This window comes from Haliotis cracherodii, unplaced genomic scaffold, assembly GCF_022045235.1.
Source record: "Haliotis cracherodii isolate W230 unplaced genomic scaffold, xgHalCrac1.p SCAF_10, whole genome shotgun sequence".
Lineage (NCBI taxonomy): Eukaryota > Metazoa > Mollusca > Gastropoda > Lepetellida > Haliotidae > Haliotis > Haliotis cracherodii.
The window spans coordinates 37,878,841-37,901,942 of NW_027266265.1; the positions used below are offsets into that span (position 1 = coordinate 37,878,841).

Below are 23,102 nucleotides of genomic sequence, written 5' to 3' on the forward strand. Positions count from 1 at the left end.
TAGAAGGGCAACCTGTGTTAATTGTAGTAGGCATTCAGGTAGTAGGCAACCTGTGTTAATTGTAGTAGGCATCCAGGTAGAAGGGAAATCTGAACTAATTGTAATAGACATTCAGGTAGAAGTGAAACCTGTATATATTGTAGTAGGCATTAAGGTAGAAAGGCAGCCTCTGTTAATTGTTGTAGGCAAAGGGCACTTTGAATCAGGATTCAGTTCTTGAGTTCATCCAACGCTTGGAGAGGTGTGGCATAAATTTGTCAAATTTCAAGATGTTAGCTGTTTTCAGGAAGTATGTTTCCCATGTTAGTATTAGACCATGAGCAAGTCTTTGAGACAGGCTTATTTTATATAAGCAAAAATGAGCTCGGCCCAAAGATAAGCCAAATTTATGGTCACACTCATAGTTTAGCCATACTTGTGAAGTCAATCATGTTAACAGCTCAAAACATAAGTAATAAAAGAAAAAGAACTAGCTGTCAAACATATGAGTGTTATGCTAAGTAACTAAGCTGGTAACAACATTGTTGTTTCAGACAATGTTGATGCAGTCAGAAGATGCATCACAGCCAGTTTCTTCTCCAATGCTGCCAAGCTGCACTATACTGGTGTTTACAAGACAGTGAGAGACGAACATGTCCTTAACATACATCCAACATCCGTCCTCTTTCCAGAAGCTCCTCCTCAGTGGTGAGTAGAAATACCAACATTTCCCCCCTACCCTATGTCTCCTCGTCCCTAAATCTGACCTCAATGGTGAGTAGAAATACCAACATTTCCCCCCTACCCTTTGTCTCCTCGTCCTTAAATCTGACCTCAGTGGTGGATAGAAATACCAACATTTCCTTCAGATATCAGTCCTCGTCTCTAAATCTGACCTCAATGGTGGGTAGAAATACCAACATTTCCTTCAGATATCAGTCCTCGTCTCTAAATCTGACCTCAATGGTGGGTAGAAATACCAACATTTCCTTCAGATATCAGTCCTCGTCTCTGAATCTGACCTCAATTGTGATTAGAAATACCAACATTTCCTTCAGAAATCAGTCCTCGTCTCTAAATCTGACCTCAATGGTGGGTAGAAATACCAACATGTCCCCCCTACCTTATGTCTCCTCGTCCCTAAATCTGACCTCAATGGTGGGTAGAAATACCAACATGTCCCCCCTACCTTATGTCTCCTCGTCCCTAAATCTGACCTCAATGGTGGGTAGAAATACCAACATGTCCCCCCTACCTTATGTCTCCTCGTCCCTAAATCTGACCTCAATGGTGGGTAGAAATACCAACATGTCCCCCCTACCTTATGTCTCCTCGTCCCTAAATCTGACCTCAATGGTGGGTAGAAATACCAACATGTCCCCCCTACCTCATGTCTCCACGTCCCTAAATCTGACCTCAATGGTGGGTAGAAATACCAACATGTCCCCCCTACCTTATGTCTCCTCGTCCCTAAATCTGACCTCAGTGGTGGGTAGAAATACCAACATGTCCCCCGTACCTTATGTCTCCTCGTCCCTTAATCTGACCTCAGTGGTGAGTAGAAATACCAACATGTCCCCCCTACCTTATGTCTCCTCGTCCCTAAATCTGACCTCAGTGGTGAGTAGAAATACCAACATGTCCCCCCTACCATATGTCTCCTCGTCCATAAATCTGACCTCAATGGTGGGTAGAAATACCAACATGTCCCCCCTACCTTATGTCTCCTAGTCTCTAAATCTGACCTCAATGGTGGGTAGAAATACCAACATGTCCCCCCTACCTTATGTCTCCTCGTCCCTAAATCTGACCTCAGTGGTGAGTAGAAATACCAACATGTCCCCCCTACCTTATGTCTCCTCGTCCCTAAATCTGACCTCAATGGTGGGTAGAAATACCAACATGTCCCCCCTACCTTATGTCTCCATGTCCCTAAATCTGACCTCAGTGGTGAGTAGAAATACCAACATGTCCCCCCTACCTTATGTCTCCTCCTCCCTAAATCTGACCTCAATGGTGGGTAGAAATACCAACATGTCCCCCCTACCTTATGTCTCCTCGTCCCTAAATCTGACCTCAATGGTGGGTAGAAATACCAACATGTCCCCCCTACCATATGTCTCCTTGTCCCTAAATTTGACCTCAATGGTGGGTAGAAATACCAACATGTCCCCCCTACCTTATGTCTCCATGTCCCTAAATCTGACCTCAATGGTGAGTAGAAATACCAACATGTCCCCCCTACCTTATGTCTCCATGTCTCTAAATCTGACCTCAATGGTGGGTAGAAATACCAACATGTCCCCCCTACCTTGTCTCCTCATCCCTAAATCTGACCTCAATGGTGGGTAGAAATACCAACATGTCCCCCCTACCTTATGTCTCCTTGTCCCTAAATCTGACCTCAATGGTGAGTAGAAATACCAACATGTCCCCCCTACCTTATGTCTCCTTGTCCCTAAATCTGACCTCAATGGTGAGTAGAAATACCAACATGTCCCCCCTACCTTATGTCTCCATGTCTCTAAATCTGACCTCAATGGTGGGTAGAAATACCAACATGTCCCCCCTACCTTATGTCTCCTTGTCCCTAAATCTGACCTCAATGGTGAGTAGAAATACCAACATGTCCCCCCTACCTTATGTCTCCATGTCTCTAAATCTGACCTCAATGGTGGGTAGAAATACCAACATGTCCCCCCTACCTTGTCTCCTCATCCCTAAATCTGACCTCAATGGTGGGTAGAAATACCAACATGTCCCCCCTACCTTATGTCTCCTTGTCCCTAAATCTGACCTCAATGGTGAGTAGAAATACCAACATGTCCCCCCTACCTTATGTCTCCTCGTCTCTAAATCTGACCTCAATGGTGGGTAGAAATACCAACATGTCCCCCCTACCTTATGTCTCCTCGTCCCTAAATCTGACCTCAATGGTGGGTAGAAATACCAACATGTCCCCCCTACCTTATGTCTCCTCGTCCCTAAATCTGAATTCAGTGGTGAGTAGGAATACCAACATGTCCCCCCTACCTTATGTCTCCTCGTCCCTAAATCTGAATTCAGTGGTGAGTAGGAATACCAACATGTCCCCCCTACCTTATGTCTCCTCGTCCCTAAATCTGAATTCAGTGGTGGGTAGAAATACCAACATGTCCCCCCTACCTTATGTCTCCTCGTCCCTAAATCTGACCTCAATGGTGGGTAGAAATACCAACATGTCCCCCCTACCTTATGTCTCCTCGTCTCTAAATCTGACCTCAATGGTGGGTAGAAATACCAACATGTCCCCCCTACCTTATGTCTCCTCGTCCCTAAATCTGACCTCAATGGTGGGTAGAAATACCAACATGTCCCCCCTGCCTTATGTCTCCTCGTCCCTAAATCTGACCTCAATGGTGGGTAGAAATACCAACATGTCCCCCCTACCTTATGTCTCCTCGTCTCTAAATCTGACCTCAATGGTGGGTAGAAATACCAACATGTCCCCCCTACCTTATGTCTCCTCGTCCCTAAATCTGACCTCAATGGTGGGTAGAAATACCAACATGTCCCCCCTGCCTTATGTCTCCACGTCTCTAAATCTGAATTCAGTGGTGAGTAGGAATACCAACATGTCCCACTTAATATCAGTCCTCATCCTTAAATCTGACCTCAGTGGTGAGTGGAAATACCAACATTTCCCTTCAAATATCTGTCCTCATCCATAAATCTGACCTGTGGTGAGTGGAAATACCAACATTTCCCTTCAAATATCAGTCCTCATCCCTAAATCTGACATCAATGGTGGGTAGAAATACCAACATTTCCCACTAAATATCAGTCCCCGTCCCTAAATCTAAACTCAATGGTGAGTAAAAGTAGCAAAATTTCCCTTCAAATATCAGTCCTCATCCCTAAATCTGACCTCAGTGGTGAGTGGAAATACCAACATTTCCCTTCAAATATCAGTCCTCATCCCTAAATCTGAACTCAGTGGTGGGCAAAAAAAATATTTACACAGCATTAATTTTGTTTCTACTTGATCTGTGTGGCCCCCAGTTATGTTAAGTTAAGAACTTCAACTTGTCATGTGTTTGATGTCTGCCATGTTATGTTGCAGGGTGGTGTTTAATGAGGTCGTACAGACTTCCAAGGACTTCATGCGTGACATGACGGTCATCAAACCAGAATGGCTGTGTGAGCTGGCGCCACATTTCTATCAGCTCGGCACAGTAAGTCAACTAATTAGTATTGTTGAGGAAGAACATTGTAGAGGGAATTATTCTGCTCAGGGTTTGGTCATTACCTAGACTAATACTTAAATACTCTGAAAATATAGGACTTTGATAGAAACAAGCAACTACATTTAAATTGATAAGAAGCCCCAGTGAGATAGGAGATTCAGAACCTGTGGAAAATATAGACTTGTTTCATTGAGAGCTGTAGGATTACAGTAAGGGCTGGGCCGAAGTGAAAATAATATGGTTCAAAGACTGTGAGACAGACGATATAATAACCTTATCTTCATTTTAAGGGGTTTAGAAAATGTTGGATATTTTTGGCTACCGCTTTAGGAGTCTTGGTGTTGCTAAATTCAACTTGTCATCAGACCAGTTGTTTGCTGCTTTATGCTCCACTAGCAATATTCCAGCTGTGTGATGGCAGCCTGCAAGTAATCAGGTCCAGTGATTGATACATGTACTACACGGTCAGCGTATGTGGACGGGCAATCCACCAGGTTCCCCACCCTCAACCATCAAGTCCCCTGCCCCATCCAACGTTCCCCACCCTCAATCATCAAGTCCCCCCACCCCCACCCCCACCCCATGCATCAAGTCCCCCCCCCACCCCACCCCATCCACCAAGTCCCCCACCCTCAATCATCAAGTCCCCCCACCCCCACCCCCACCCCATCCATCAAGTCCCCCCCCCACCCCACCCCATCCACCAAGTCCCCCACCCTCAATCATCAAGTCCCCCACCCCATCCACCGTTCCCCACCCTCAATCATCAAGTCCCCCAACCCCCCACCCCATCCATCAAGTCCCCCCCACCCCACCCCATCCACCAAGTCCCCCACCCTCAATCATCAAGTCACCCGCCCCATCCACCGTCCCCCACCCTCAATCATCAAGTCACCCCCCACCACCACCACCCACCACCACCAAGTCCCCCACCCTCAATTATCAAGTCCTCACATCCCATCCACCAAGTCCCCAGCCCCATCCACCTTTTAACATCTTTTGGTATGACATGGCCAGAGATAAACCCCCGACCTACCTCTCTCATGGTGGATGCTCTACTACTAGACCACGCAGGTGGTCGTTATCATCAGGGGTTGTCCATGTGTCCATACATATCTCTATGGAAGTATAGGCCCCATGATGGTGTCAGGGACACAGGTGGCCCAGTCATGTAGAGTTGTGTCCCTTGGGTGTGTCAGAAACCTTCGATCGTGAATCCCAGCTTTGCCCTGAGTATGTTTCGTTTGTCAGCACCATACCCATGCTTGTGGGTTTCACCAAGGCGGTAATGCCTGAGACCGGCATTAGGTCCCCGGTACCCCATGCTTGTGGGTTTCACCAAGGCAGTAATGTCTGAGACCTGTATTAGGTTCCCGGTACCCCATGCTTGTGGGTTTCACCAAGGCAGTAATGTCTGAGACCTGTATTAGGTCCCCGGTACCCCATGCTTGTGGGTTTCACCAAGGCGGTAATGTCTGAGACCTGTATTAGGTTCCCGGTACCCCATGCTTGTGGGTTTCACCAAGGCGGTAATGTCTGAGACCTGTATTAGGTCCCCGGTACCCCATGCTTGTGGGTTTCACCAAGGCGGTAATGTCTGAGACCTGTATTAGGTTCCCGGTACCCCATGCTTGCTCTTAGAGGTGGATCAGGTGACTGTCACAGCTAACTGGTTTCCAGGCCCAGACTTGATAATTCATCAGCCACTGTGACATCACCGTACACGTGCAGGAAACAACATTCACTCACTCCAGCAATAATAGTTTAGGTTTTTGTGAATGTTTGTGTTTTTAAAGGGCAAGTAAAGTCATCATAGCAGCTTTGTAGATTTTAATACTTTAGGGCATACTTAATCACTCAAGAATTGACTTTCACTTTGTGCACGGACGTATATACAATATATATATTCTATATACGTCTTTGCTTTGTGTGAGTTCATTGGTGTATGAACCTGCATAGAGTGAGGGCCAAGCTGTATGAACATCACGTCCTTGAAATTAACTTATTGACAAATGAAAATGACTAAACTGTGTATATGGATAGTTGTTTGTTTTTTCTGGTTTCACCAACGACACTAAAATTAAGAATATTTAGATATGTTTATCAAGTTTCATGTTTGATTCTTTACTTCAGGAGCGGGAGCTTGCAAGTAAGAAGCTGAAGACTGACACAGACGAGGAAGATGATTGATGAAGCTCAGACTAGATAACTGAGCCGGACATGCCGACCATCCCTCAGCTGTCAAGCTGGACGAGGAAACCCTGTCCACATGTATTGATTAATGCGTAGTCAAGCGTAGGGAGTGTAGACAAAGGGAAATAACTCTGTTCTTTTGAATGTTAAAATGAGGAACATGGTTTGTTCACTTCAACATAATGCTAAAACGTGATAAAAACAAGCTGAAGTTTATGCCACAGAATTCTTATTACAACTGGTCGGCATGCCAATTATTAACGACTTTCGTGTGATGCTAGAACATGTTAGTAAGGCTGTTCGCTGTTCAACTTAGAACTGTCTGGTGTCAGGAGTTCTCAATCACACATTTCAAGCCAGTGTATTCCCCAGTATGAAGTACCTCAGTGGAGACTCATAGACCTAATGCCAAATCGTTATTTAACAAACAAGACGTGAATTTAAAACAGGTACGACATCATCAATGAAATGTTGCGTTACAAATTGAAGAAAGGACATAGATGATCATGTTTTCATATCGCGGATCCTCTCCAGTTATGATCCTTAGTGTGGCAGCTCCATGCTCATTGGTTTATTCTGCTTAGGGCTTTCCTCCTACATTAAGCTGAACGGCTATGGTCGAACTGAAAAACTGTTCAAAGCAGTGTTAAACCCGCATCACTCCCTCATCCAGTCAAGGCCTCAGTCACAGATACTGCTGACTATATGTACGAGTTATGACCTCATTCAGTCAAAGGAGGAAGGATAAAGGCCCTATTTCATTCCACTACAAATTATTGAATTTCACTTGATACTATGAAATACTGGTATGACAGTTATTGGACATAACTGTGCCTAAAATGAGTGGAAAAGCAGACTTTTTTTAACTTCTACAGAATATGAGCATGTCGTAAACAAAGCTGTCTTTTTACTACAAAAGGAAAGTCATCATAGGTCCAAGACTTCAAACTTCAAATTTTTGGCTAAAAAAATAATAGTCTTGGTTCTCAGGCACCGCCCACATCATCATAAAGTCCAACGCACATTTCATTTATATTTCCTATTTTTTTTAAATTTATAAAATCTTTTAAATATTCCGAGTCTCGAATATATGACTCCGGAAGTAAAATGCTACAATACTTAAGAACAACATGATTTCAACAACAAAAATTTTAAACAAAATTCAGTTACATACTTGCTTCAACAACAACAAAAAACATCGCCCACCTGCACAATATTTTCAAAAGCCCTTGCCTGAGAACCAATTAATATTTTTTTAAGCCTTTGTAAACACCTCCTGAAAAGCTCACCTTGATGGACCCATTTTAGTCTTGCCTATATATAAATATATATCTTTTGTTTTAATTCCAAAACATGTATGTGTTGAAGTGGACAAGAGTTACATACATTGAACACACCTGATATCTTTCTCAACAGTGTCTAAAAATATTTCCTAAATTATACAGATCCTGTGTGCCAAAAAGGGCCTTTATCCATATCTTGTCCTGTAACAAGAATCTGTCCAATACTTGTAAGTTTCTCAACTGCCTCAGAAATGACCATTGTATATATCATTGTCATTAACAGGAAATAAACAAACCACAAGACACTGTGTTGTTCCCAGTTTAATATCCTTCATCATAGGTCGAGAAGGCCGAGAACAGCCAGTACTGCTGATCAGGAAATATGACGTATGTGTACAAGTTGTCTCCCCCTAGGTAGAAACCGTGTTCTCGTTGGCTCCACGACACAGGAGAGTCGGCGAATCCGTGAACGGTGACTGCTGCCCAGGGGGTCTTGTTGCTGTTCTTCTCCACGTGAGATCTGAAATGATGGATGTGAAGATGTATTTGTTACTGTTGCAAACATCAAAGTCCTTGTGTTGAGTTTAATAGAATGAGTGAGTGAGTGAGGGATTACGCCACTTTTAGCAATATTCCACACAATATCACGGCAGGGGACACCAGAAATGGGCTTCACACATTGTACCCATGTGGGGAATCAAACCCAGGCCTTCGGCGTGATGAGCGAACGCTTTAACCACCAGGCTACCCCACTGCCCCTGATTTGATTTAAGGCTGTGAACCATATTCTATGTTTTCACCTATCTCACCTGACTGTGTCCAGCACTCTGTTGATGACATCAGGGGAGATAAATCCTGTCCCCTGGTGGTGACCGATGTCGTGTGGCGTGGACGGGTCAGGCGGTCGGTAGGTGTTCAGGAAGTCATCTGCTGCACCATCCCTGAGGAGGAAGGAGTGAGTGAGTGAGTGAATGAATATGTTTAATATGCTACATGTACTTGAATCCATAAAGTGACATAACTCCTTCCATGATCTGACTCCTTCCATGGATCTGACTCCTACCATATATCTGAGTCTTACCACAGATCTGACTCCTACCTGGGATCTGACTCCTGACTGGGATCTGACTCCTTCCATGGATCTGACTCCTACCTTGGATCTGAGTCCTTCCATAGATCTGACTCCTACCTGGGATCTGAGTCCTTCCATGGATCTGACTCCTACCTGGGATCTCAGTCCTTCCTTGGATCTGACTCCTACCATGGATCTGAGTCATACCATGGATCTGAGTCCTTCCATGGATCTGACTCCTACCTGGGATATGAGTCCTTCCATGGATCTGACTCCTACCTGGGATCTCAGTCCTTCCTTGGATCTGACTCCTACCATGGATCTGAGTCATACCATGGATCTGACTCCTACCATATATCTGAGTCTTACCACAGATCTGACTCCTACCTGGGATCTGACTCCTGACTGGGATCTGACTCCTTCCATGGATCTGACTCCTACCTTGGATCTGAGTCCTTCCATGGATCTGACTCCTACCTGGGATCTGAGTCCTTCCATGGATCTGACTCCTACCTGGGATCTCAGTCCTTCCTTGGATCTGACTCCTACCATGGATCTGAGTCATACCATGGATCTGACTCCTTCCATGGATCTGACTCCTACCTTGGATCTGAGTCCTTCCATGGATCTGAGTCCTTCCATGGATCTGACTCCTACCTGGGATCTGAGTCCTTCCATGGATCTGACTCCTACCTGGGATCTCAGTCCTACCTTGGATCTGACTCCTACCTGGGATCTCACTCCTGCCTGGGATCTGACTCTTACCACAGATCTGACTCCTACCTGGGATCTGACTCCTACCTGGAATCTGACTCCTACCTGGGATCTCAGTCCTACCTGGGATCTGACTCCTACCTGGGATCTCAGTGGTACCATGGATCATTGTACATAAAGTCACAGGTGCATACACAGTCCTACCATTAATCTGACTCCTACCTGGGATCCGACTCCTACCATGTATCTGAGTCTTACCACAGATCTGACTCCTACCTGGGATCTCAGTCCTACCTTGGATCTGAGTCCTTCCATGGATATGACTCCTACCTGGGATCTCAGTCCTACCATGGATCTCAGTCCTACCATGGATCTGACTCCTACCATGGATCTGACTCCTAACATGGATCTGAGTCCTACCTTGGATCTGAGTCCTTCCATGGATCTGACTCCTACCTGGGATCTGAGTCCTACCATGGATCTGACTCCTACCTGGGATCTCAGTCCTACCATGGATCTGACTCCTACCTGGGATCTCAGTCCTACCATGGATCTGACTCCTACTTGGGATCTCAGTTCTACCATGAATCTGACTCCTACCTGGGATCTGACTCCTACCTGGGATCTAACACCTACCTTGGATCTGACTCCTACCTTGGATCTCAGTCCTACCATGAATCTGACTCCTACCTGGGATCTCAGTCCTACCATGGATCTGACACCTACCTGGGATCTGACTCCTACCTGGGATCTCAGTCCTACCATGAATCTGACTCCTACCTGGGATCTCAGTCCTACCATGGATCTGACTCCTACCTTGGATTTGAGTCCTTCCATGGATCTGACTCCTACCTGGGATCTGACTCCTACCTTGGATCTCAGTCCTACCATAAATCTGACTCCTACCTTGGATCTCAGTCCTACCATATATCTGAGTCTTACCACAGATCTGACTCCTACCTGGGATCTCAGTCCTACCATGGATCTGACTCCTACCTGGGATTTGAGTCCTTCCATGGATCTGACTCCTACCATAAATCTGACTCCTACCTTGGATCTGAGTCCTACCATATATCTGAGTCTTACCACAGATCTGACTCCTACCTGGGAACTCACACCTACCATGGATCTGACTCCTACCATGGATCTGAGTCCTACCTTGGATCTGAGTCCTTCCATGGATCTGACTCCTACCTGGGATCTCAGTCCTACCATGGATCTGACTCCTACCATGGATCTGAGTCCTACCTGCGATCTCAGTCCTTCCATAGATCTGACTCCTACCATGGATCTGAGTCCTTCCATAGATCTGACTCCTACCTGGGATCTCAGTCCTACCTGGGATCTCAGTCCTTCCATGGATCTGACTCCTACCTGGGATCTGAGTCCTACCATGGATCTAACTCCTACCTGGGATCTCAGTCCTACCATGGATCTGACTCCTACCTGGGATCTCAGTCCTACCATGGATCTGACTCCTACTTGGGATCTCAGTTCTACCATGAATCTGACTCCTACCTGGGATCTGACTCCTACCTGGGATCTAACACCTACCTTGGATCTGACTCCTACCTTGGATCTCAGTCCTACCATGAATCTGACTCCTACCTGGGATCTCAGTCCTACCATGGATCTGACACCTACCTGGGATCTGACTCCTACCATATATCTGAGTCTTACCTCAGATCTGACTCCTACCTGGGATCTCAGTCCTACCTTGGATCTGAGTCCTTCCATGGATATGACTCCTACCTGGGATCTCAGTCCTACCATGGATCTCAGTCCTACCATGGATCTGACTCCTACCATGGATCTGACTCCTAACATGGATCTGAGTCCTACCTTGGATCTGAGTCCTTCCATGGATCTGACTCCTACCTGGGATCTGAGTCCTACCATGGATCTGACTCCTACCTGGGATCTCAGTCCTACCATGGATCTGACTCCTACCTGGGATCTCAGTCCTACCATGGATCTGACTCCTACCTGGGATCTCAGTTCTACCATGAATCTGACTCCTACCTGGGATCTGACTCCTACCTGGGACCTAACACCTACCTTGGATCTGACTCCTATCTTGGATCTCAGTCCTACCATGAATCTGACTCCTACCTGGGATCTCAGTCCTACCATGGATCTGACACCTACCTGGGATCTGACTCCTACCTGGGATCTCAGTCCTACCATGAATCTGACTCCTACCTGGGATCTCAGTCCTACCATGGATCTGACTCCTACCTTGGATTTGAGTCCTTCCATGGATCTGACTCCTACCTGGGATCTGACTCCTACCTTGGATCTCAGTCCTACCATAAATCTGACTCCTACCTTGGATCTCAGTCCTACCATATATCTGAGTCTTACCACAGATCTGACTCCTACCTGGGATCTCAGTCCTACCATGGATCTGACTCCTACCTGGGATTTGAGTCCTTCCATGGATCTGACTCCTACCATAAATCTGACTCCTACCTTGGATCTGAGTCCTACCATATATCTGAGTCTTACCACAGATCTGACTCCTACCTGGGAACTCACACCTACCATGGATCTGACTCCTACCATGGATCTGAGTCCTACCTTGGATCTGTCCTTCCATGGATCTGACTCCTACCTGGGATCTCAGTCCTACCATGGATCTGACTCCTACCATGGATCTGAGTCCTACCTGCGATCTCAGTCCTTCCATAGATCTGACTCCTACCATGGATCTGAGTCCTTCCATAGATCTGACTCCTACCTGGGATCTCAGTCCTACCTGGGATCTCAGTCCTTCCATGGATCTGACTCCTACGTGGGATCTGAGTCCTACCATGGATCTAACTCCTACCTGGGATCTCAGTCCTACCATGGATCTGACTCCTACCTGGGATCTCAGTCCTACCATGGATCTGACTCCTACTTGGGATCTCAGTTCTACCATGAATCTGACTCCTACCTGGGATCTGACTCCTACCTGGGATCTAACACCTACCTTGGATCTGACTCCTACCTGGGATCTCAGTCCTACCATGAATCTGACTCCTACCTGGGATCTCAGTCCTACCATGGATCTGACACCTACCTGGGATCTGACTCCTACCTGGGATCTCAGTCCTGCCATGAATCTGACTCCTACCTGGGATCTCAGTCCTACCATGGATCTGACTCCTACCTTGGATTTGAGTCCTTCCATGGATCTGACTCCTACCTGGGATCTGACTCCTACCTTGGATCTCAGTCCTACCATAAATCTGACTCCTACCTTGGATCTCAGTCCTACCATATATCTGAGTCTTACCACAGATCTGACTCCTACCTGGGATCTCACACCTACCATGGATCTGACTCCTACCATGGATCTGAGTCCTACCTTGGATCTGAGTCCTTCCATGGATCTGACTCCTACCTGGGATCTCAGTCCTACCATGGATCTGACTCCTACCATGGATCTGAGTCCTACCTGCGATCTCAGTCCTTCCATAGATCTGACTCCTACCATGGATCTGAGTCCTTCCATAGATCTGACTCCTACTTGGGATCTGAGTCCTTCCATAGATCTGACTCCTACCTGGGATCTCAGTCCTACCTGGGATCTCAGTCCTTCCATGGATCTGACTCCTACCTTGGATCTGAGTCCTTCCATGGATCAGACTCCTACCTGGGATCTGACTCCTACTTGGGATCTCAGTTCTTCCATAGATCTGACTCCTACCTGGGATCTCAGTCCTACCATGGATCTTCATTAGATCAGTGCATTGGCTGTGTATATAAAGTTACAGGTGCATTTGAAAACTCACAATTTCACCGCACAAGAGACAGCTCCAAGCCAGTCGTAGGTGGTTTTGTAGCTGTCATCAGTTGTCTTCACGTTGCTGTCCGACAGTTCAGGGGTCAGTCTGTTTTTCAGCAATGATGACTTCTGCTTCACTCCAACTTGGGTGACATCATACCCATTGTTTTCAAAATATTGTTGAACGGAACTGGGGCAGATGTTGTTATCTGGTGCCGGAATATGACAATGGTTACCATGGTTACATTATTAACACGTGCTATCAGCATCAGATTTTAGTTGTGATTTCATCAAACTATGTTGTCTGTAGTGAGGTAAAATGCTTGGTGCCTGGAGCTGGCTCAAGGTATGACATCATCAATAAAATGCACATGCACATTAGAAATTGAGGGAAATCCAAAGACCTGTGAAGATCCAGGTAGAATAGATCTTCAGCAACCCATGTTTGCCGTAAAAGGTGACTGTGCTTGTCGTAAGAGGCGACTAACAGGATCGATCGGGTGGTTGGCTGGTTTGTTGTTTAACGCCGCACTCAGCAATATTCCAGCTATATGGCAGCAGTCTGTAAATAATCAAGTATGGACCAGACAATCCAATGATTGACATCATGAGCATCGATCCTCGCAATTAGGATACGATTACATGCATCAACCAAGTTAGCGAGCCTGATTAACCGATCCTACCACCATCATATAGCTGGAATATTGCTGAGTGTGGCGTTGAAATTAACATTTACTAAAAACTTAACAAACCAACATGGAAAATGTGATGTTATCTTAAAGATGAATGTTTTACTGTACGTGGTTAAAATATTAAAAGCGTTATAGAAAGCAGAAACACCCCCTTATTTCTTCATTTGGACAGTTAGGTTAAATTAGTTAGATACATACATCATTAACACGAGAAACAATCCCTGTTTTTTGTTTGTTTTTTAAGAACACTCTCAGCAATATTCTAGCTATATGACAGCGGCCTGTGAATAATCGAGTCTGGACAAGACATTCCAGTGATTGATATTATGAGCAACTATCGACACTGTTGGGATACGAAGACACACAATTAACTCGATCGTTATGGTTGTTTCTTACGACCAGCATAGGTTGCTGGGGACCAATTGTAACCCGGAACCCCAACAGGGGGTTACACTGTAACAGCTCGTACCATCTGGGACCCATCTGATGAGGAAGTCAAACACCAGGTTGAGGCGATCCTTGAGACACCACCACACACGGTTGTAGTTCTTCCTCCCTGGCATGAAGCAGTCCGCAGTCAGGTCGATATGGACCACTGGCAACACAGAGACACGGAGTGAGTTGGGTCTTACTCCATTTTGAACAGTATTCTGTTATTTCACAGTGTCTGCTTAATGTGGGGTAATGTGTAATGTGTCTGGCATAAGAAGATTCAATGACAAACCCAGGCATGAGGGGATTCAGTGACAAACCCAGGCATGAGGGGATTCAGTGACAAACCCAGGCATGAGGGGATTCAGTGACAAACCCAGGCATGAGGGGATTCAGTGACAAACCCTGGCATAAGGAGATTCGATGACACACCCAGAATATGGGGATTCAATGACAAACCATGGCATAAGGGGATTCAATGACACACCCAGAATATGGGGATTCAATGACAAACCCTGGCATAAGGGGATTCAATGACATACCCTGCATCAGGGGGATTCAATGACAAACCCACGGATAAGGGTATTCAATGACAAACCCTGGCATAAGGGGATTCAATGACAAACCCAGAGATAAGGAGATTCTATGACAAAGCCTGGCATAAGGGGATTCAATGACAAACCCAGGCATGAGGGGTTTCAATGACCAACCCTGGCATAAGGAGATTCAATGACAAACCCTGGCATAAGGAGATTCAATGACAAACCCAGGGATAAGGAGTTCCAATGACAAACCCTGGCATAAGGAGATTCAATGACAAACCCTGGCATAAGGGGATTCAATGACACACCCAGAATATGGGGATTCAATGACAAACCCTGGCATAAGGGGATTCAATGACATACCCTGCATCAGGGGGATTCAATGACAAACCCACGGATAAGGGTATTCAATGACAAACCCTGGCATAAGGGGATTCAATGACAAACCCAGAGATAAGGAGATTCTATGACAAACCCTGGCATAAGGGGATTCAATGACAAACCCTGGCATAAGGAGATTCAATGACAAACCCAGGGATAAGGGGATTCAATGACAAACCCTGACAGAAGGAGATTCAATGACACACCCAGAATATGGGGATTCAATGACAAACCCTGGCATAAGGAGATTCAATGACAAACCCAGGCATGAGGGGATTCAATGACAAACCCAGGCATGAGGGGTTTCAATGACAAACCCTGGGATAAGGAGATCAATGACAAACCCTGGCATAAGGAGATTGAATGACAAACCCTGGCATAAGGAGTTCCAATGACAAACCCTGGCATAAGGGGATTCAATGACAAACCCTGGCATAAGGAGATTCAATGACACACCCAGAATATGGGGATTCAATGACAAACCCTGGCATAAAGGGATTCAATGACATACCCTGCATCAGGGGGATTCAATGACAAACCCATGGATAAGGGTATTCAATGACAAACCCTGGCATAAGGGGATTCAATGACAAACCCAGGGATAAGGAGATTCTATTGCAAAGCCTGGCATAAGGGATTCAATGACAAAGCCTGGCATAAGGAGATTCAATGACAAACCCTGGCAAAAAAAGATTCAATGACAAACCCAGGGATAAGGCGTTCCAATGACAAACCCTGGCAAAAGGGGATTCAATGACGAACCTACGGATAAGGGGATTCAATGACAAACCCTGGCATAAGGAGATTCAATGACACACCCAGAATATGGGGATTCAATGACAAACCCTGGCATAAGGGGATTCAATGACACACCCAGAATATGGAGATTCAATGACAAACCCTGGCATAAGGGGTTTCAATGACATACCCTGCATCAGGGGGATTGAATGACAAACCCATGGATAAGGGTATTCAATGACAAACCCTGGCATAAGGGGATTCAATGACAAACCCAGGGATAAGGAGATTCTATGACCAAGCCTGGCATAAGGGGATTCAATGACAAACCCTGGCATAAGGAGATTCAATGACAAACCCAGGGATAAGGGGATTCAATGACAAACCCTGGCATAAGGAGATTCAATGACACACCCAGAATATGGGGATTCAATGACAAACCCTGGCATAAGGGGATTCAATGACACACCCAGAATATGGGGATTCAATGACAAACCCTGGCATAAGGGGATTCAATGACATACCCTGAATCAGGGGGATTGAATGACAAACCCACGGATAAGGGTATTCAATGACACACCCAGAATATGGGGATTTAATGACAAACCCTGGCATAAGGGGATTCAATGACACACCCAGAATATGGGGATTCAATGACAAACCCTGGCATAAGGGGATTCAATGACATACCCTGCATCAGGGGGATTCAATGACAAACCCACGGATAAGGGTATTCAATGACAAACCCTGGCATAAGGGGATTCAATGACAAACCCAGAGATAAGGAGATTCTATGACAAAGCCTGGCATATGGAGATTCAATGACAAACCCAGGGATAAGGGGATTCAATGACAAACCCTGGCATAAGGAGATTTAATGACACACCCAGAATATGGGGATTCAATGACAAACCCTGGCATAAGGGGATTCAATGACACACCCAGAATATGGGGATTCAATGACAACCCCTGGCATAAGGGGATTCAATGACATACCCTGATTTAGGGGGATTGAATGACAAACCCACGGATAAGGGTATTCAATGACACACCCAGAATATGGGGATTTAATGACAAACCCTGGCATAAGGGGATTCAACGACACACCCAGAATATGGGGATTCAATGACAAACCCTGGCATAAGGGGATTCAATGACATACCCTGCATCAGGGGGATTGAATGACAAACCCACGGATAAGGGTATTCAATGACAAACCCTGGCATAAGGGGATTCAATGACAAACCCAGAGATAAGGAGATTCTATGACAAAGCCTGGCATAAGGGGATTCAATGACAAACCCTGGCATAAGGAGATTCAATGACAAACCCAGGGATAAGGGGATTCAATGACAAACCCTGGCAGAACGAGATTCAATGACACACCCAGAATATGGGGATTCAATGACAAACCCTGGCATAAGATGATTCAATGACAAACCCAGGCATGAGGGGATTCAATGACAAACCCAGGCATGAGGGGTTTCAATGACAAATCCTGGCATAAGGAGATTCAATGACAAACCCTGGCATAAGGAGATTCAATGACAAACCCAGGGATAAGGAGTTCCAATGACAAACCCTGGCATAAGGGGATTCAATGACAAACCCACGGATAAGGGGATTCAATGACAAACCCTGGCATAAGGAGATTCAATGACACACCTAGAATATGGGGATTTAATGACAAACCCTGGCATAAGGGGATTCAATGATACACCCAGAATATGGGGATTCAATGACAAACCCAGGGATAAGGAGATTCTATGACAAAGCCTGGCATAAGGAGATTCAATGACAAACCCTGGCAAAAGGAGATTGAATGACAAAGCCTGGCATAAGGAGATTCAATGACAAACCCTGGCATGAGGAGATTCAATGACAAACCCTGGCATAAGGAGATTCAATGACAAACCCAGGGATAAGGAGATTCAATGACAAACTCTGGCATAAGGGGATTCAATGACAAACCCAGGGATAAGGAGTTCCAATGACAAACCCTGGCAAAAGGGGATTCAATGACGAACCTACGGATAAGGGGGTTCAATGACAAACCCTGGCATAAGGAGATTCAATGACACACCCAGAATATGGGGATTCAATGACAAACCCTGGCATAAGGGGATTCAATGACACATCCAGAATATGGGGATTCAATGACAAACCCTGGCATAAGGGGATTCAATGACATACCCTGAATCAGGGGGATTGAATGACAAACCCACGGATAAGGGTATTCAATGACAAACCCTGGCATAAGGGGATTCAATGACAAACCCAGGGATAAGGAGATTCTATGACAAACCCACGGATAAGGGGATTCAATGACAAACCCTGGCATAAGGGGATTCAATGACAAACCCAGGGATAAGGAGATTGAATGACAAAGCCTGGCATAAGAGGATTCAATGACAAACTGAGGGATAAGGGGATTCAATAACAAACCCTGGCATCAGGGGGATTCAATGACAAACCCAGGGATAAGGGGATTCAATGACACACCCTGCATCGGGGGATTCAATGACAAACCCAGGGATAAGGGGATTCAATGACACACCCTGCATCGGGGGATTCAATGACAAACCCAGGGATAAGGGGATTCAATGACACACCCTGCATCAGGGGATTCAATGACACACCCAGAATATGGGGATTCAATGACAAACCCCGGATGAGGGGATTCAGCAGATACACATTCTCAGTGAACCAGGTTGCTCATGTGTATGTTGTACTGACTGACACAGTTAGGTATCTGTTATAGGTTTAGATACTCAGGAAGTACTCGCAACATTAAAGACAGTTATCAGGGTGAAAGAGTAAAGCACCTACCATATTTGTTAGGTTTCTGGTGTCTTGGTGTAAAGACTGATGGCTTTCCTTCTAGGCCAAGTTGTTCATATGTGTCCTTGGTCAAATTTAACACCAGTGTACCTGGAAAATGTCATAATCTCACATCAGACTGATAATGTATTTATACTGGGTGAGGTGAGGTGACATGGGGTTTAACCTCGAGTTCAACATTATTGCATGTGTGTGTGTGTGTGGCTGCATGTACCAGGACTGATGTCAGTTTTATGCCCCAGTTTACTAACACAGTACACTGACTCCAAGCCAACCAGTCTTTTTTTTTCCCTTAATGCCAAACGCCAGGCAATGTAACAGCAAGTACCATCTTTTAACATCTTTGGTATGGCACGTCTAGGGCATCAAACAAGCTACCTTCCACTTGCCTCAAAGAAACTCAGTTTATAACATAAGTTGTAGCAGGATCACACATGGGTTTTTTTGCTTCCTGTGTAAGGTTTTATACAACGAGCCGGAGGCATAAAACCCCATGTACCCTGTGTGATCCTGCTACAATAAATCTATCTTACCGACATGTTTTAATATGACATTTGAAAAGAATTAAAACAAATTACTATTGATAGAAAACAGCTGTTTCATTGGGCATAGGTTAACTTATGCTATGTCACGTGACTTCCATCAACTCAGAAAAAGAAGCACGCTTTTTCCTATGAAGCAGGGTTAAAGGGATTTAATCAGCCTCTCAGAAATCCATGTGCAGCGTGACGTGCTCAGGGCAGGGTATAAGAGATTTATTGCTCCGCTGACAAATATATTTCCCTCCAAGGTGGGATACATAGTATTTTACCAAGATCACTTGAACCAATCAGATCTCATCATTCTGACATGGAGGTATGATAAGAGTATTTATAGTGGTGTTGTACACTTATAACCAAGAAAACCTGATTACAGAAGTTCACGTTGGTTTAGTGACAAAAACATTGAGCGATGAGGATGTGCTGAAAAAACATTTTGTGTTTAAACCACATTACCCAAAACTTTGATATAACAGAACTGCTTCTCATTGTTATTGTTATTCTCAGAACAGCATGTGATGCCCTTTTTGTATGACCATGTACTTTACAATCCATGCTGATAAAAGAATAATTACCACTTAGTCATAAACCTCTTGTCTATCATTCCAGTCATATTCATGTACACGGACACTCAGAAATATTTCAACAGTAACATTCCGAATGATTATCTAGAAAAAGACGTATGCTGCATTAAACCTGTCAGGACCCCATTAATCCAGAAATCTCATCTTCCAGCAGATTCCTAAAATATGGAAAGAGACAAGAAGGCCGGCTGTAGTTCCACGTTGTTTATAATAACATCTAGCAACAAACTGTCCTAACCATGACAACTCTTACACACAGTCCTATTCATTCACAACTTTCTAAAACTCACCAACTGTCATTCCTACGATTCAAACACGCACCAACTTGGTTACAGTCACTTCCTGAATAGTAAAGCATTAGAGTTACCTCCCTTACATCAGTCACTCAGCAGTATCAAAAGGACATGACCTTACAAGATACTGACAAATATATTTTTTGAAACGTGTTGCAACTACACCAGACCGAAGGTGCGTGATGAGTACTTCAATACAGCTTTGATTTAGGAGACTTCTTACCAGAGGGAAGTAGTGCCACACAGTCATGGACGTCAAGATGGCTGCCGTGTGACAGGAAGTACATACATCCTGAAACCGTAAAAAAAATCTATCATGTACTTTCTATGTTTGGATATTCTTTAATGCCGCATACCGCAATATTTTAAGACATATACCAGCGGTCTATAAATAATTAAAAATGGAAAATGGATTACTGGATTAACAGGTTCCTGAGTAACCAGGTGACTTAACAGTGACTTTCAGGTTTTTGTCATACACTGATGATGAAACAATGTTACTTGTTTGAGATATCACAGAAATGACAATTAAATTTGTATATTTACATTATCCAAACATAATGATGAAAATAAAATAATTGGCATAATTTTTGTACACGGATGTAACCTTTCTTGACAAATGCCTCAATGAATTCCTTGTCTATGAGTCGAATCAGCGGCAGTCTGTGAACCAGGTAGGCTTCCTCATTGTCCAGCTGGCTGGAGATGTTGGGGGGAATAACCTCCCCTGGAAGGAGGATAGAAACCTAGCAGAAAAGGTCATAACTGAGTTAGTGAGGTTTAGCAGCCCCTAATGTTTGGGCTGGTTGGTTGGTTGGTTTGTTGTTTAACGCCGCACTCAGCAATATTCCAGCTATATGACGGCGGTCTGTAAATATCAAGTCTGGATCAGACAATCAAGTGATTGATATCATGAGCATGGATCCACGCAATTGGGTTCGATGACCGTGCATCAACCAAGTCAGCAAGCCTGACCCCCCGATCCCATTAGTCGCCTTTTAAGACAAGCATGGTCGCCTCTTCCGGCAGGCATGGGTTGCTGAAAACCTATTCTACCAAGATCTTCACGGGTCCCTAATGTTTGGGTAAGTATCATGACTGTCAGCTTGGGAAAAAACTATTTTGCATGAAACGTTTGTATTTTTCTCATGTTTTTATTTCTGAGGTATTTTTCTCGAAAGGGGGATCAAACCCACGACTGTAAGGGGGTGCTTGATTTGAAAGGGGAGCCAAGGGGCACACAAAATAAATAAATCAAGAGCTAGAACCAGTATGTGCCTGACCACACAATCCATTTTGTCACATGCATTGGCTGCTGGGGACCTTTCTTATCTAGAATCCCCACAGGTTAATAATTGCATGTCATCGTCTCATGGATCGATGCTCATGATGTCAGTCACTGGATTGTCTTGGCCAGACTTGATTATTGACAGACTGGCGTCAGATCGGTGGAATATTGCTGTGTGAGGCCTCAACAACAAACCGATATATGGGTCGTGTATGGTCCGACCTTTTTATAGGCGTATGACACATACCGTATTCGACGTAATAAGCGCCCCGCTCTAATAAGCGCCCACGGCGATATTTGCTAATATATTGGCTAGTGAACGAACCCAATTAGCACCCCTTCCGATTCATCAATGTACACAAGACTTATTTATTTGCGTATAATACGCACTTGTGTGATATATGCACCCTTAATTATGGGCAAATAAATTCTGGAAAAATATATCTGTCGTATATAAATATGACTGAAATATTGCCGACGTGACGTTAATTCTTAACTCACTCACTCACTGTCGTGTATAAACATTTCAGGCTGTCAGGCTTTATCTTTTAACTCAGTTTTTTTCACCAAAATAATATTCTAATAAGAGCCCCCTATTTCTAATTTTGAGAGCGCCCTGGGCGCTTATTACGTCGAATACGGTACTCTGTTTATCATCTCGATACGGTCATCCCAACATGGTTTTAACCTAAACACGTTATTTCAACCATTGTTGAAAACAGATAACAAATTGCCTCGCTCTTAGACGTGTATGAAATTATGCCTAAATACCCACAGATGCATTAAAATAATGTTCTGATATAAATTTCTTATGTCGGCTGTTCTTGTGAAGGAAAGACGATTTTTCAAAGACGAGTTTCCCCGAAGGACTCGCGTTTGGAAAGGGCGCAGACATGTTTACATCCCGCACAAATGGTGTTTTTATACAAAAGACGAACTCAATAATGAGTCGAACAACTGCAAATATGGCCTCTGGTACAGCTTCATTTCACTGTGATGTTTTCACCGTTGGTAAGGCAGCCCTAGGCAGGTACTTTGTATTTAGTTGTTCTTAACTTCTTATCATTTCAAATAATTTCTTTGAAAATATCGATGGAGATAATTCAGGTGTCTAAAAAATAGATATTCAATTATTCATATTACTGGAAATGGATAGGCAAGCCAATTTGGAGACGTTTTAGCTGGAGTATGTAATTTCGTAACCGAAACGAGTTCGAACCCCTAAGAAATTCGTAACATTGGTAATTTCGTAACCTTAAAAATAAGAAACTTAATTCGTAACCACATCTCAAATTGCAAACAATTCGTTTATTTTATTTTACAATCACGCAATCATTGCATCCGCATTCACTATAACATTCACCCAAAGCGAATAACTTTGCAATCAAGTTGACACTATTTCCGCCAGTTCTTTGAACCAGCATATTCTTAAAACTTTCGACTGTCATTGGTTAATGACGTAAACGTCTGGAGTGCTCATTCCACTTATGAATCCTATTTTTTAATTTTAATTATGAACGCTAATGCTTAATA

At 44.5% G+C, this 23,102-nt stretch overlaps 2 protein-coding genes across 2 annotated transcripts in view; one reads left to right on the top strand and one right to left on the bottom strand.

Moving 5' to 3' along the window:
- Window positions 1-7,967, top strand: part of LOC139454351 (probable ATP-dependent RNA helicase DHX35) — a 149,047-nt gene extending 141,080 nt beyond the window's left edge. Inside the window, exons 23-25 of the mRNA XM_071235991.1 lie at window positions 534-687; window positions 4,082-4,193; window positions 6,339-7,967. Coding sequence (XP_071092092.1) covers window positions 534-687; window positions 4,082-4,193; window positions 6,339-6,395 — 323 coding nt within the window. The 3' untranslated portion in view covers window positions 6,396-7,967. The remainder of the gene's footprint in view (window positions 1-533; window positions 688-4,081; window positions 4,194-6,338) is intronic.
- A 35-nt stretch (window positions 7,968-8,002) lies between these two features.
- On the bottom strand, window positions 8,003-22,464 carry LOC139450276 (ribonuclease P protein subunit p40-like). The gene is made up of 8 exons (XM_071231958.1): window positions 22,345-22,464; window positions 20,889-21,027; window positions 20,505-20,573; window positions 18,854-18,955; window positions 14,401-14,526; window positions 13,247-13,448; window positions 8,491-8,622; window positions 8,003-8,201 (listed from the first exon to the last, which is right to left on the bottom strand). Exons 1-8 carry the CDS (start codon window positions 22,462-22,464, stop codon window positions 8,003-8,005), a joined length of 1,089 nt encoding a protein of 362 aa, XP_071088059.1.
- Between the last annotated feature and the right edge of the window lie 638 nt (window positions 22,465-23,102).